Source organism: Ranitomeya variabilis, chromosome 2 (genome assembly GCF_051348905.1).
Source record: "Ranitomeya variabilis isolate aRanVar5 chromosome 2, aRanVar5.hap1, whole genome shotgun sequence".
Lineage (NCBI taxonomy): Eukaryota > Metazoa > Chordata > Amphibia > Anura > Dendrobatidae > Ranitomeya > Ranitomeya variabilis.
Genome location: NC_135233.1, coordinates 10,151,951 through 10,166,934, shown reverse-complemented (window position 1 = coordinate 10,166,934; position 14,984 = coordinate 10,151,951). Strand labels below are relative to the sequence as shown.

General features: G+C 51.1%; 1 protein-coding gene across 2 annotated transcripts in view; it reads left to right on the top strand.

Moving 5' to 3' along the window:
* The first annotated feature begins 3,345 nt into the window (after positions 1–3,345).
* The window catches only part of LOC143804161 (epoxide hydrolase 1-like), a 55,447-nt gene continuing 43,808 nt past the window's right edge, over positions 3,346–14,984 (top strand). Inside the window, exons 1-2 of one of the 2 annotated variants that reach the window (XM_077281969.1) lie at positions 3,382–3,445; positions 9,913–9,991. Coding sequence is in view for 1 of the 2 variants with exons in the window: in XM_077281968.1 (XP_077138083.1) it covers positions 3,417–3,445 (29 nt within the window). In the remaining variant the exon portion in view is untranslated. Of the gene's footprint in view, positions 3,446–9,912; positions 9,992–14,984 lie in introns of both variants that reach the window. The other variant, XM_077281968.1, reaches the window with a different exon arrangement.

Below are 14,984 nucleotides of genomic sequence, written 5' to 3'. Positions count from 1 at the left end.
GAGCTCCCCCTAGTGGTAGCTGCAGACAGGATCTTATCATGTATCTCTGTATACAGGGAGCTCCCCCTAGTGGTGGCTGCAGACAGGATCTTATCATGTATCTCTATATACAGGGAGCTCCCTCTAGTGGTGGCTGCAGACAGGATCTTATCATGTATCTCTGTACAGGGAGCTCCCCCTAGTGGTGGATGCAGACAGGATCTTATCATGTATCTCTGTATACAGGGAGCTCCCTCTAGTGGTGGCTGCAGACAGGATCTTATCATGTATCTCTGTATACAGGGAGCTCCCTCTAGTGGTGTCTGCAGACAGGATCTTATCATGTATCTCTGTATACAGGGAGCTCCCTCTAGTGGTGGCTGCAGACAGGATCTTATCATGTATCTCTGTATACAGGGAGCTCCCCCTAGTGGTGACTGCAGACAGGATCTTATAATGTATCTCTGTATACAGGGAGCTCCCTCTAGTGGTGTCTGCAGACAGGATCTTATCATGTATCTCTGTATACAGGGAGCTCCCTCTAGTGGTGACTGCAGACAGGATCTTATCATGTATCTCTGTATACAGGGAGCTCCCCCTAGTGGTGGCTGCAGACAGGATATTACTATGTATCTCTATACACAGGGAGCTCCCCCTAGTGGTGACTGCAGATAGGATCTTATCATGTATCTCTGTATACAGGGAGCTCCCCCTAGTGGTGGCTGCAGACAGGATCTTATCATGTATCTCTGTACTCAGGGAGCTCCCCCTAGTGGTGGCTGCAGACAGAATCTTATCATGTATCTCTGTATACAGGGAGCTCCCCCTAGTGGTGCCTGCAGACAGGATCTTATCATGTATCTCTGTATACAGGGAGCTCCCCCTAGTGGTGGCTGCAGACAGGATCTTATCATGTATCTCTGTACACAGGGAGCTCCCCCTAGTGGTGGCTGCAGACAGGATCTTATCATGTATCTCTGTACACAGGGAGCTCCCCCTAGTGGTGGCTGCAGACAGGATCTTATCATGTATCTCTGTATACAGGGTGCTCCCCTAGTGGTGGCCGCAGACAGGATCTTATCATGTATCTCTGTATACAGGGAGCTCCCCCTAGTGGTGACTGCAGACAGGATCTTATCATGTATCTCTGTATACAGGGATCTCCCCCTAGTGGTGACTGCAGACAGGATCTTATCATGTATCTCTGTATACAGGGATCTCCCCCTAGTGGTGACTGCAGACAGGATCTTATCATGTATCTCTATATACAGGGAGCTCCCCCTAGTGGTGACTACAGACAGGATCTTATAATGTATCTCTGTATACAGGGAGCTCCCCCTAGTGGTGACTGCAGACAGGACCATATCATGTATCTCTGTATACAGGGAGCTCCCCCTTGTGGTGGCTGCAGACAGGATCTTATCATGTATCTCTGTATACAGGGAGCTCCCCCTAGTGGTAGCTGCAGACAGGATCTTATCATGTATCTCTGTATACAGGGAGCTCCCCCTAGTGGTGGCTGCAGACAGGATCTTATCATGTATCTCTGTATACAGGGAGCTCCCCCTAGTGGTGGATGCAGATGGAATCTTATCATGTATCTCTATATACAGGGAGCTCCCCTTAGTGGTGGATGCAGATGGAATCTTATCATGTATCTCTGTATACAGGGAGCTCCCCCTAGTGGTAGCTGCAGACAGGATCTTATCATGTATCTCTGTATACAGGGAGCTCCCTCTAGTGGTGGCTGCAGACAGGATCTTATCATGTATCTCTGTATACAGGGAGCTCCCCCTAGTGGTAGCTGCAGACAGGATCTTATCATGTATCTCTGTATACAGGGAGCTCCCTCTAGTGGTGGCTGCAGACAGGATCTTATCATGTATCTCTGTATACAGGGAGCTCCCCCTAGTGGTGACTGTAGACAGGATCTTATAATGTATCTCTGTATACAGGGAGCTCCCTCTAGTGGTGGCTGCAGACAGGATCTTATGTATCTCTGTATACAGGGAGCTCCCCCTAGTGGTGGCTGCAGACAGGATCTTATCATGTATCTCTGTATACAGGGAGCTCCCCCTAGTGGTGGCTGCAGACAGGATCTTATCATGTATCTCTGTATACAGGGAGCTCCCTCTAGTGGTGGCTGCAGACAGGATCTTATCATGTATCTCTGTATACAGGGAGCTCCCCCTAGTGGTGGCTGCAGACAGGATCGTATCATGTATCTCTGTACAAAGGGAGCTCCCTCTAGTGGTGGCTGCAGACAGGATCTTATCATGTATCTCTGTATACAGGGAGCTTCCCCTAGTGGTGGCTGCAGACAGGATCTTATCATGTATCTCTGTACACAGGGAGCTCCCCCTAGTGGTGACTGCAGACAGGATCTTCTCATGTATCTCTGTATACAGGGAGCTCCCCCTAGTGGTGGCTGCAGACAGGATCTTATCATGTATCTCTGTATACAGGGAGCTCCCCCTAGTGGTGGCTGCAGACAGGATCTTATCATGTATCTCTGTATACAGGGAGCTCCCTCTAGTGGTAGCTGCAGACAGGATCTTATCATGTATCTCTGTATACAGGGAGCTCCCCCTAGTGGTGGCTGCAGACAGGATCTTATCATGTATCTCTGTATACAGGGAGCTCCCCCTAGTGGTGACTGCAGACAGGATCTTATCATGTATATCTGTATACAGGGAGCTCCCCCTAGTGGTGGCTGCAGACAGGATCTTATCATGTATCTCTGTATACAGGGAGCTCCCCCTAGTGGTGACTGCAGACAGGATCTTATCATGTATCTCTGTATACAGGGAGCTCCCCCTAGTGGTGGCTGCAGACAGGATCTTATCATGTATCTCTGTACACAGGGAGCTCCCCCTAGTGGTGGCTGCAGACAGAATCTTATCATGTATCTCTGTATACAGGGAGCTCCCCCTAGTGGTGCCTGCAGACACGATCTTATCATGTATCTCTGTATACAGGGAGCTCCCCCTAGTGGTGGCTGCAGACAGGATCTTATTATGTATCTCTGTATATAGGGAGCTCCCCCTAGTGGTGGCTGCAGACAGGATCTTATCATGTATCTCTGTACACAGGGAGCTCCCCCTAGTGGTGGCTGCAGACAACAGCTGATGCAGCTTTTCCAAATAACTGAAATGTTTGTTGCGAGTTAACTGATTCATGAATAGAATTCCACAATTTACAGTGAGGACTGACAATGTACAACTTGACAGAGAGCAGAGGATTATAACTTTGTAAATCCAGATTTGTACCACTTGGTAACACCGGAAGAGACTCGTTGATTCGCCCTTTTTCTGTTGCACTTGGTTGACCCTGTCCTATTTGCAGGCAGGAGGGGCATAGGAGGGTGTTCGCTATTTCACTGCTTGTAGCAGGACAAAGGGCATCAGCAGGAGCAATCCGACACCAAAGAGGCCACAATGTGGAGGCAGCTCCTGGAGGATTGCAGGTGAGGGGTGAGGGCAGCCGGTGAGAAATGGGGGGCAGCAGGTAAGGGGTGGGGGGAAGCAGCTGAGGAATGGGGGGCAGCAGGTAAGGGGTGGGGGGAAGCAGCTGAGGAATGGGGGGCAGCAGGTAAGGGGTGGGGGGAAGCAGCTGAGGAATGGTGGGCAGCAGGTAAGGGGTGGGGGGCAGGTGAGCAGCATGGGGCACCAGGTGAGGAGCAGGTGGCAGCAGATGAGGGGTGGGTGCAGAAAAGTAGAAACTGGGGAAAGCAGAGGAGGACCAGAGGCAGCAGGTGAGGGGCAGCAGGTGAGGAGTGGGGGGCACTGGGGGCACCAGGTGAGAAACGAGGGGCAGCACTTGAGGGGTGGGGGCAGCATGTGAGCAGCAGGTGAGGAGCAGGGGCCAGCAGTTGAGTCGCAGCAGGTGATGAGTGGGAGGCAGCAGGTAAGGAGTGGAGACTGGAAGGTGAGGGGTGTGAGGCAGCAGGGGAGTAGCGGGGGGCAGCAGGTGATGGGAGGGGTGGGAGGCAACAGGTGAGGAGTGGGGGGAAGCAGATGAGGGGTGATGGGCCGAAGGTGAGGTGAGGGGAGCAGCAAGTGAGGAGCCTGAGGCAGCAGGTGCAGGGTGGGAGGTAGCGGGTGAGGAGCGAAGAGCAGCAGGTGAGGGGTGGGTGGAAGCAGGTGAGGGGTAGGAGGCAGCAGCTGAGTGGGGAGCATGGGGCAGCAGGTGAGTGGAGAGCAGCAGGTGAAGGGTAGGAAGCAACAGTTGAGGAGTTGGGGGTTACAGATGAGGAGTGAGGAGCAACAGTTGAGGGGTGGGAGGTAGCAGGTGAGGGGTGATGGGCAGTAGGTGAGGGGTGGGAGCCAGCGGGTGAGTTGGCGGGCAGCAGGTAAGGAGTGGGATGCAGCCGGATGTGGTGTGGGAGGCAGCAGACTAGGGCTGGGGGGCAGCAGGTGCACCCACACGTGTTGCTCTGTGTAGGATCCCAATGTATTCAGAAAGAAATAGTTCACTTCTCTATTAATCACATACAGAGCGTGAACCTATAGTCCTTTCTCCTGGTGCTAGTTCCCCTCCTGCAGTAATTTCCCCTGGTGCCAGTTCGCCTCCTGCAGTCCTTTCCCCTGGTGCCAGTCTCTCTCCTGCAGTCCCTTCCCCTGGTGCCAGTTCCGCTTCTGCAGTCCTTTCCCCTGGTATCAGTTCCCCTCCTGCAGTCCTTTCTTTTTCTGCCAGTTCCCCTCCTGCAGTCCTTTCCTTTGGTGCCAGTTCACCTCCTGCAGTCCTTTCCTTTGGTGCCAGTTCCCCTCCTTCAGTCCTTTTCTCCTGCTGCCATTTCCCCTTCTGCAGTCCTTTCTCCTTGTGCCCCTCCCCTCCTGTAGTCCTTTAATAATTATAGGGGATAACTCAGGAGACTCTTTGCGTGGAACAAGACAACTACAGGACACAGTTTTATAAGTGGTAAAGTCTATATTATCACACGGTGATTCAAACAGGTGCAGAGAGAAACTCAAGTCCACAACACTTGGTGTAAATAATAAATGCAGCTCAGCAGTCTATAGGAAACTTCAGAGGAAAATGCAATCACGCAGAAAGTCTATGAAGCACAGTTATTCTTGAGGATACTTGACACGAATACGTCCTTGTCTTAGTCCAAAACACAGATAGATATGCTTATAAGGCAGTTCAAATCATATCTTAGCTCAACCAAGGAGGTCTGGGTAATAGTCTCAGGTTCTTGCAGAGCAGAAACAGCTTACATGTCCAGCAAATGCAGATGAAAGAAAACACGAGCAGCAGATGAAGGAGGATTACTGGAAACTGGTGTATGCAGCAGGAACTCAGAGCAGAGTAGCAGGATCACCCCACAGGTTCACAGGAGCAGGTGTATAGCCAGGGAGTAATCAGAGGTCAGGAGCTGGATGCAAGGCAGAATACTCTAGCACAGACTGAAGGCTGGGGTGGAGTTTTATAGCAGGAAGACACAGTGCACATGAGACCAAAGATGCCATCTTGGAAAAGGGCAGTAATGCACAAAAGGTAAAAAATGTTCAGAGTCCTGACATTACTCCCTCCTTAGAAGCGGCCTGAGGACGATCCTGGACCTGGTTTCTCAGGGAATCTCTGATGAAAACGAGAAATCTTCTGTTGGGCATTGATGTTTTCCACAGGTTCCCAAGAGTCTTCCTCAGGGGGATATCCCTGCCATCTTATCAGATATTGGAGCCGATTCCTGCGAATCCTGGAATCAATAATTTCCTCCACCACAAATTGTTCTTGCCCATCAATCACCACAGGCTGCGGAGGTGGCACAACACGTCCCTGGAAGGTATTAGGAGATACAGGCTTTAGTAATGATACATGAAAAACTGGGTGTACCTTCATAGTCCTAGGCAGCTTCAGCCCGCAGGCCACAGAGCTCACAATACCGTTGATCTTGAAAGGGCCAATGAATTTCTGTCCAAGTTTTTGTGAAGGAACGTTTAACTTCAGATTCTTAGTTGCTAACCACACGGAATCTCCTACCTTGAACATGGGTGCAGGTTTACGGAATCTATCAGCCGATCTCTAGTTATAACGTTCTTCAGCTGTGGTCAGGGATTCCTTCAGAACCTCCAGATTTTGTCTCATCGCAGTCAGCCTTTCCTCCAGTGCCGGAACCGGATAATTAATTGGAGACCTAGGTAAGATACACGCATGATAACCCACATTGGCAAAGAAAGGTGTAAATTTAGTGGAGGCGCTCTGAGAATTATTATATGAAAATTCGGCTAACGGCAACAACTCCAACCAATCATCCTGGAGATGGCTGACATAGCATCTTAGATATTGTTCCAGCATCTGGTTGGTACGCTCAATCTGACCAATTGTCTGGGGATGGTAAGCAGAAGAGAGACAGACATTAATATTGAGTGCAGAGCAAAACCCCTTCCAGAATGTTGAAGTGAACTGCACTCCACGGTCAGAGATGATCTCATCCGGAACCCCGTGCAACCGAAAGACATTCTGTATAACCAAGTTCACTGTATCTTTAGCTGAGGGGAGGCCAGTGCACGGAACAAAATGAGCAGCTTTAGTCAGGCGATCAACTACCACCATGATTGTATTCATGCCCCCCCAATATAGGCAGCTCCACAATAAAGTCCATTGATATAGACCCCCAAGGGCGGGACGGAACAGGTAATGGTTGCAGAAGACCCGTAGGTGCCACATGAGGAGTCTTGTAACGAGCACATACCTCGCAAGAGAGAACATAGTACTTGGTACCCTTCAGGCAAGTTGGCCACCAGAAAAATCGACTCAGGAACTCTTGTGTCTTCTGTACCCCCCTGTGACCAGCCAACTTGGAGTCATGTACCAACTTGAGGATCTGCAGACGGACGACCTCAGGGACATAGATACGTCGATCTCTGAACCACATGCCACCCTTAAAGACAAGATTAATATCCACAGGTGGGTTGGCCAGAAATACATCACTGCCATAAGCCTCCCTGCACTCCTTCCACAAGTCCTGATCGTGGATAACTCCGATGAAATTGGCATCAGATAGAATGGTCGTGGACGGGGCTCCAGGTACGGAATCCGCAGCATGGATTCGGGATAAAGCATCAGCCTTCCCATTACGAGAACCTGGACGGTACGAGATAACAAAGTTAAATTGATTTAAAAATAAGTTCCAACGAGCCTGATGCATTCATTGTTTGAAAGTGGCAATAGTAGCCAACAATTCCTTGTCTCCCACGTCGTAATTCTCTGCTGAGGTTAGTCTACGGGAAAAGAAAGCACAAGGATGTAGCAGACCCTTCTCTCCAGTTCTTTGGGAGAGAATAGCCCCCAAAGCATTATCAGAAGCGTCCACCTCCACAATGAAGGGAAGTGTTGGATCTGGGTGTATCAACAGTGGTGCTGAGGTGAAACAGATCTTAAGCCGATCAAAAGCTTCTTGAGCCTGTGATGACGACTTAAAGGGCTTTTCCTTCTTTGTCAAGGAAGTAATGGGACGGACAATATCAGAAAAATTACAAATAAAGCGTCTGTAGAAATTTGCAAAACCAATAAAACGTTGGACCTCCTTAATGTTCTTGGGTACTGGCCAGTCAAGGATAGCCTGAATCTTACCAGATTCCATGTTCAGCCCCTGGGGAGAGATGATATAACCTAAGAACTGTATTTCAGAACTATGGAACTCGCATTTCTCCGGCTTAATATACAGATGGTTCTCTTTCAGACGTCTTAAAACAGTTTTGACATGTTCTTCATGTTCCTGTAGAGAGTCAGAAAAGATTAGTATATCGTCCAAATAGATCACCACAAACTTGTCCAACAAATCTCTGAAAATGTCATTGGCAAGGTGTTGAAATGTTGCAGGGGCATTATAAAGCCTGAAGGGCATCACAAGAGATTCAAAGTGTCCATACCGGCATCGGAATGCTGTCTTCCACTCATCCCCTGGACGAATACGCACCAAATTATAAGCCCCATGAAGATCCAGTTTAGAGAACACCTTAGCATGGCGGACTCTTTCCAGTAATTCGGGAATCAGAGGCAAAGGGTAACGGTTTCGTATGGTTACCTTATTAAGTTCCCGATAGTCAACACAGGGTCCCAGGGTCCCATCCTTCTTTTTTACAAAAAATATAGATGCCCCTGCTGGTGAGGAAGAAGGACGTATGAAGCCTTTGGCCAGATTTTCATCAATATACTCCTTTAAGGCTTGAAGCTCAGGTGCTGCCAAAGGATATACGTTACCAAAAGGAATGGCTGCTCCGGGAAGCAGCTCAATGGGACAGTCATAATGCCTGTGTGGAGGAAGCTGATCTGCATTCTTCTTGTCACAGATGTCAGAGAACTCTTTATATGCTGAAGGTAAAGTAAATACCTGTACATGTGGTTCCGTAGCCGTGGACTCAGGGACAGCTTCTGTTAACGCTGAGTTGCTCCTTGTTGGAAAGATAATCTCCTTGGTCTCCCAGTTGATAATTGGTTTCTGAGAACGCAACCAAGAAATGCCTAAAATCACAGGAAAATGAGGAGAAGAAATTAGCAAGAAAGAAAGTTGCTCCTGATGATTAGGCTCCAACAAAATTTCAAGGGGTACGGTCTCCTGATCCACAGGCCCAGAGATTAAAGGTGACCCATCCACTGTTTCCATGGTAATTGGAGAGGCTCTTTGCTGAATTTCAATACCATGTTCCTTGGCAAATGCGATATCCATGAAATTGCCACCTGCACCAGAGTCAATCATAGCTGAACTGGAAATCCACTGTCCTGAACACAGGATCTTAATAGGGAGAGAACAGTGAGAGTTCTTTTCCATCAGCTCCTTGGGGGGTCAAGTCTTAGAAAGTGAATGGAATACAGCGTTTAAAGGCAGGCTACATTCAGAGATGTCAGATTCATCATCACAGTTGTCATACTCCCCTACTGCTGCTAGCACCTTGTTAGGCCGTCTAGGACACTTAGGACAATTGATCAAGAAGTGGTCAGACTGGCCGCAGTAGAAACATAGACTTTCACGAAGGCAATGCTCCCGGCGCTCATTGATCTCGCGCCTCTGAACGGAATCAATTTGCATGGGCACCTCCTCCACCTCCCGAGATGTTTTACCTGCAGGCTCTTTGGAAGGAAGGGAAAAGTTAGAAATACGGTTATGTGCAGCAAACTTCTCCTGCCTACGCTCAGTAAGGCGAATGTCTATGCGCACACAATGCTGTATAAATGTTTCTAGCTCTTGTGGTGACTCAGAGCGGGCTAGTTCATCTTTTATAATACTAGACAGACCCCTTTTAAAAATAGGCAATTGTGCATAACTGTCCCAATTGGTATCTACCGCTAATCTCCTGAATTCAGTAGCATACTCAATAACAGAACGTTTTGCCTGGCGTAAAGACAATAAAGCAGATTCAGCGGTTGCACGGCGATTAGGGTCATCAAACATTAATGCCATAGCGGCCAAGAAATCATCCAAGTTAGTTAGCCGTGGGTCACGAGACTCAATCATCGCATTCGCCCAGGCGAGCGCTCGTGAGGTCAGCAGCATTATTACACACAATACTTTGGATCTATCATTAGGAAAACGGTCAGCATGCACATCAAAATATAGCATACATTGATTCACAAAGCCACGAAATTTGTCGCGATCACCATAAAATCTGAATGTGGGCAACTTAGGTGGGCTAGCTGGTGGCGGTTGCCCAGAGGGAAAAGTCGCTTGTGCAGCTATTTGCGTGCTTATGTCCTGAAAAGCCCGTCCATACTGGGACTCTATGCCAGCAAATTTGTTTTCCTGGGCTGCCATGCGGGTGCTTAAGTCCTGCACAGTTTGTCCAAACACTTGTTGATTGTGTTCAAAGCTTCCAAACTTCTTTTGCAGACCTTCCACATCTTTCTGCAGTGATCTAATTATGGAAAACACCTGCTCTAATCTGCTCTCTGCAGTCATTGTTCCAGTAGTCTCCTTTCTTTTTTTTTTAGGCTAGAGTATCCTGTAATAATTATAGGGGATAACTCAGGAGACTCTTTGCGTGGAACAAGACAACTACAGTACAGTTTTGTAAGTGGTAAAGTCTATATTATCACATGGTGATTCAAACAGGTGCAGAGAGAAACTCAAGTCCACAACACTTTATTATAAGTATTAATATTAAACGCAGCTCAGCAGTCTATAGGGAACTTCAGAGGAAAATGCAATCACACAGAAAGTCTATGAAGCACAATTATTCTTGAGGATACTTGACACGAATAAGTCCTTGACTTAGTCCAGGCACAGATAGATATGCTTATAAGGCAGTTCAAATAATATCTTAGCTCAACCAGGGAGGCCTGGGTAATAGTCTCAGGTTTTTGCACAGCAGAAACAGCTTACATGTCCAGCAAATGCAGATGGAAGTAAACACGAGCAGCAGATGAAGGAGGATTACTGGAAACTGGTGTATGCAGCAGGAACTCAGAGCAGAGTAGCAGGATAACCCCACAGGTTCACAGGAGCAGGTACAAAGCCAGGGAGTCACCAGGGTCAGGAGCTGGATGCAAGGCAGAATACTCTAGCACAGGCTGAAGGCTGGGGTGGAGTTTTATACCAGGAAGACACAGTGCACATGAGACCAAAGATGCCATCTTGGAAAAGGGCAGTAATGCACAAAAGGTAATAAAAATGTTCAGAGTCCTTACAAGTCCTTTCTCCTGGTTCCTGCAGTCCTTTCCCCTGGTGCCAGTTCCCCTCCTGAAGCCCTTTCTCTTCGTGCCAGTTCCCATTCCGCAGTCCATTTCCCTGGGGATAGCTCCTCTTTGGCAGTCCTTTCCCCTGGTGCCAGTTCCTCTCCTGCAGTCCTTTCCCCTGGTGCCAGTTCCCCTCCTGCAGTCCTTTCCCCTGGTGCCAGTTCCCCTCCTGCAGTCCTTTCCCCTGGTGCCAGTTCCCCTCCTGCAGTCCTTTCCTCTGGTGCCAGTTGCCTTCCTGCAGTCCTTTCTCCTGGTGCCCATTCCCCTCCTGCAATCCTTCCTCCTGGCTGGTGCCAGTTCCCCTCCTTCAGTCTTTTCTCCTGGTGCTGGTTCCTGCAGTCCTTTCTCCTGGTGCCAGTTCACTTCCTGCAGCCCTTTCTCCTGGTGCCAGTTCCCCATCTGCAGTCCTTTCTCCTGGTGCCAGTTCACTTCCTGCAGTCCTTTCTCCTGGTGCCAGTTCCCCTCCTGCAGTCCTTTCTCCTACTGCTCATTCCTGCAGTCCTTTCTCCTACTGCTCATTCCTGCAGTCCTTTCTCTTGCTGCTTGTTCCTGCAGTCCTTTCTCCTGGTGCCAGTTCCCCTCCTGCAGTACTTTCTCCTGGTGCCAGTTCCCCTCCTGCAGTCCTTTCTCCTGTTGCCAGTTCCCCTCCTGCAGTCCTTTCTCCTTGTCCCGTTCCCTCCCTGCAGTCCTTTCTCCTAGCTGGTTCCAATTCCCCTCCTGCAGTAATTTCCCCTGGTGCCAGTTCCCCACCTGCAGTCCTTTCTCTTCATCCCAGTTCCTCTCCTCCAGTCCTTTCCCCTGGTGCCAGTTTCCCTCCTGCAGTCCTTTCCCCTGGTGCCAGTTCCGCTTCTGCAGTCCTTTCCCCTGGTATCAGTTGCCCTCCAGCAGTCCTTTCTCTTTCTGCCAGTTCCCCTCATGCAGTCCTTTCCCCTGGTGCCAGTTCTCCTCCTGCAGTCCTTTCTCCTGGCTGGTGCCAGTTCCCCTCCTCCATTCCTTTCTCCTTGTGCCCTTCCCCTTCTGTAGTCCTTTCTCCTGGTGCTGGTTCCTGCAGTCCTTTCCCCTGGTGCCAGTTCCTCTCCTGCAGTCCTTTCCTCTGGTGCCAGTTGCCTTCCTGCAATCCTTTCTCCTGGTGCCCATTCCCCTCCTGCAATCCTTTCTCCTGGCTGGTGCCAGTTCCCCTCCTTCAGTCTTTTCTCCTGGTGCTGGTTCCTGCAGTCCTTTCTCCTGGTGCCAGTTCACTTCCTACAGTCCTTTCTCCTGGTGCCAGTTCCCCTCCCGCAGTCCTTTCTCCTGGTGCCAGTTCACTTCCTGAAGTCCTTTCTCCTGGAGCCAGTTCCCCATCTGCAGTCCTTTCTCCTGGTGCCAGTTCACTTCACGAAGTCCTTTCTCCTGGTGCCAGTTCCACTCCCGCAGTCCTTTCTCCTGGTGCCAGTTCCCCTCCTGCAGTCCTTTCTCCTGGCTGGTGCCAGTTCCCCTCCTCCATTCCTATCTCCTTGTGCCCTTCCCCTCCTGTAGTCCTTTCTCCTGGTGCTGGTTCCTGCAGTCCTTTCCCCTGGTGCCAGTTCCCCTCCTGCAGTCCTTTCTCCTGGTGCCAGTTCCCCTCCTGCAGTCCTTTCTCCTGGCTGGTGCCAGTTCCCCTCCTCCATTCCTTTCTCCTTGTGCCCTTCCCCTCCTGGTGCTGGTTCCTGCAGTCCTTTCCCCTGGTGCCAGTTCCTCTCCCGCAGTCCTTTCTCCTGGTGCCAGTTCACTTCCTGAAGTCCTTTCTCCTGGTGCCAGTTCACTTCCTGAAGTCCTTTCTCCTGGTGCCAGTTCACTTCCTGAAGTCCTTTCTCCTGGTGCCAGTTCCCCTCCTGCAGTCCTTTCTCTTGCTGCTTGTTCCTGCAGTCCTTTCTCCTGGTGCTTGTTCCTGCAGTCCTTTCTCCTGGTGCCAGTTCCCCTCTTGCAGTCCCTTCTCCTGGAGCTGGTTCCTGCAGTCCTTTCCCCTGGTGCCAGTTTCCCTCCTGCAGTCCTTTCTCCTGGTGCCAGTTCCCCTCCTGCAGTCCTTTCTCTTGGTGCTCATTCCCCTCCTGCAGTCTTTTCTCCTGGTGCTCGTTCCTGCAGTCCTTTCTCCTAGTGCTCGTTCCCATCCTGAAGTCCTTTCTCCTGGTGCCAGTTCCCCTTCTGCAGTCGTTTCTCCTACTGCTCATTCCTGCAGTCCTTTCTCTTGCTGTTTGTTCCTGCAGTTCTTTCTCCTGGTGCCAGTTCCCCTCCTGCAGTCCCTTCTCCTGGTGCTCGTTCCCCTCCTGAAGTCCTTTCTCGTGGTGCCAGTTCCCCTCCTGCAGTCCTTTCCCCTGGTGCCAGTTCCCCACCTTCAGTCCCTTCTCCTGGTGCTCGTTCCCCTCCTGAAGTCCTTTCTCGTGGTGCCAGTTCCCCTCCTGCAGTCCTTTCTCCTGGTGCCAGTTCCCCACCTTCAGTCCCTTCTCCTGGTGCTCGTTCCCCTCCTGAAGTCCTTTCTCGTGGTGCCAGTTCCCCTCCTGCAGTCCTTTCTCCTGGTGCCAGTTCCCCTCCTTCAGTCCTTTCTCCTGGTTCCAGTTCCCCTCCTTCAGTCCTCTCTCCTGATGCCAGTTCCCCTCCTTCAGTCCTTTCTCCTGGTGCCAGTTTCCCTCCTGCAGTCCTCTCTCCTGGTGCCAGTTCCCCACCTTCAGTCCCTTCTCCTGGTGCTCGTTCCCCTCCTGCAGTCCTTTCTCCTGGTTCCAGTTCCCCTCCTTCAGTCCTTTCTCGTGGTGCCAGTTCCCCTCCTGCAGTCCTCTCTCCTGATGCCAGTTCCCCTCCTTCAGTCCTTTCTCCTGATGCCAGTTCCCCTCCTTCAGTCCTTTCTCCTGGTGCCAGTTTCCCTCCTGCAGTCCTCTCTCCTGATGCCAGTTCCCCTCCTTCAGTCCTTTCTCCTGGTGCCAGTTTCCCTCCTGCAGTCCTCTCTCCTGATGCCAGTTCCCCTCCTTCAGTCCTTTCTCCTGGTGCCAGTTCCCCTCCTTCAGTCCTTTCTCCTGGTGTTCCTTCCCCTCCTGCAGTCCTTTCACAGAGGGAAGACATGGCAGAGACGGTACAGGCGGCAGACACGGCACAGACAGCAGACACAGCACCGATGGCAGACACAGAAGAAATGTCAGATACCACACTGATGGTAGACACGGCACAGATGGCAGAGACAGCACACACAACACAGACAGCAAATACGGCACAGACGGCAGACATGGCACAAATGGAACACATGGTACAGGCAGCATACATGGCACAGGCAGCATACATGTCACAGACGGCACAACAGAGATGGCAGACACCACACAGATGTGGTAGACAAGGCACTGATGGCAGAGACAGCAGACACAACACAGACAGCAGACACAGTACAGACGGCAGACATGGCAAACGCGGCAGACACAGATACACAGCACAGATGGCAAACACGGAAGACACAGCACCGACGGCAGACACAGCAGAGATGGCATACACAGCACCGACGGTAGACACAGTACCAGTGGCAGAGACGGGAGATATGGCACCGACAGTAGACTCATCACAGATGGCAGACACGGCACAGACGGCAGACACGGCACAGACGGCAGACACGGCAGAGATGGCAGACACATCACAGATGGCAGACACGGCACAGACGGCAGACACGGCAGAGATGGCAGACACATCACAGATGGCAGACACGGCAGAGATGGCACACACGGCAGAGATGGCAGACACATCACAGATGGCAGACACGGCACAGACGGCAGACACGGCAGAGATGGCAGACACATCACAGATGGCAGACACGGCAGAGATGGCACACACGGCAGAGATGGCAGACACATCACAGATGGCAGACATGGCACAGACGGCAGACACGGCAGAGATGGCACACACGGCAGAGATGGCAGACACGGCACAGACGGCAGACACGGCACAGACGGCAGACACGGCAGAGATGGCAGACACGGCAGAGATGGCAGACACGGCAGAGATGGCAGACACATCACAGATGGCAGACACGGCACAGACGGCAGACACGGCAGAGATGACACACACGGCAGAGATGGCAGACACGGCACAGACGGCAGACACGGCAGAGATGGCAGACACGGCAGAGATGGCAGACACATCACAGATGGCAGACACGGCACAGACGGCAGACACGGCAGAGATGGCAGACACATCACAGATGGCAGACACGGCACAGACGGCAGACACGGCAGAGATGGCAGACACGGCACAGACGGCAGACACGGCAGAGATGGCAGACACGGCAGAGATGGCAGACACATCACAGATGGCAGACACGGCACAGACGGCAGACACGG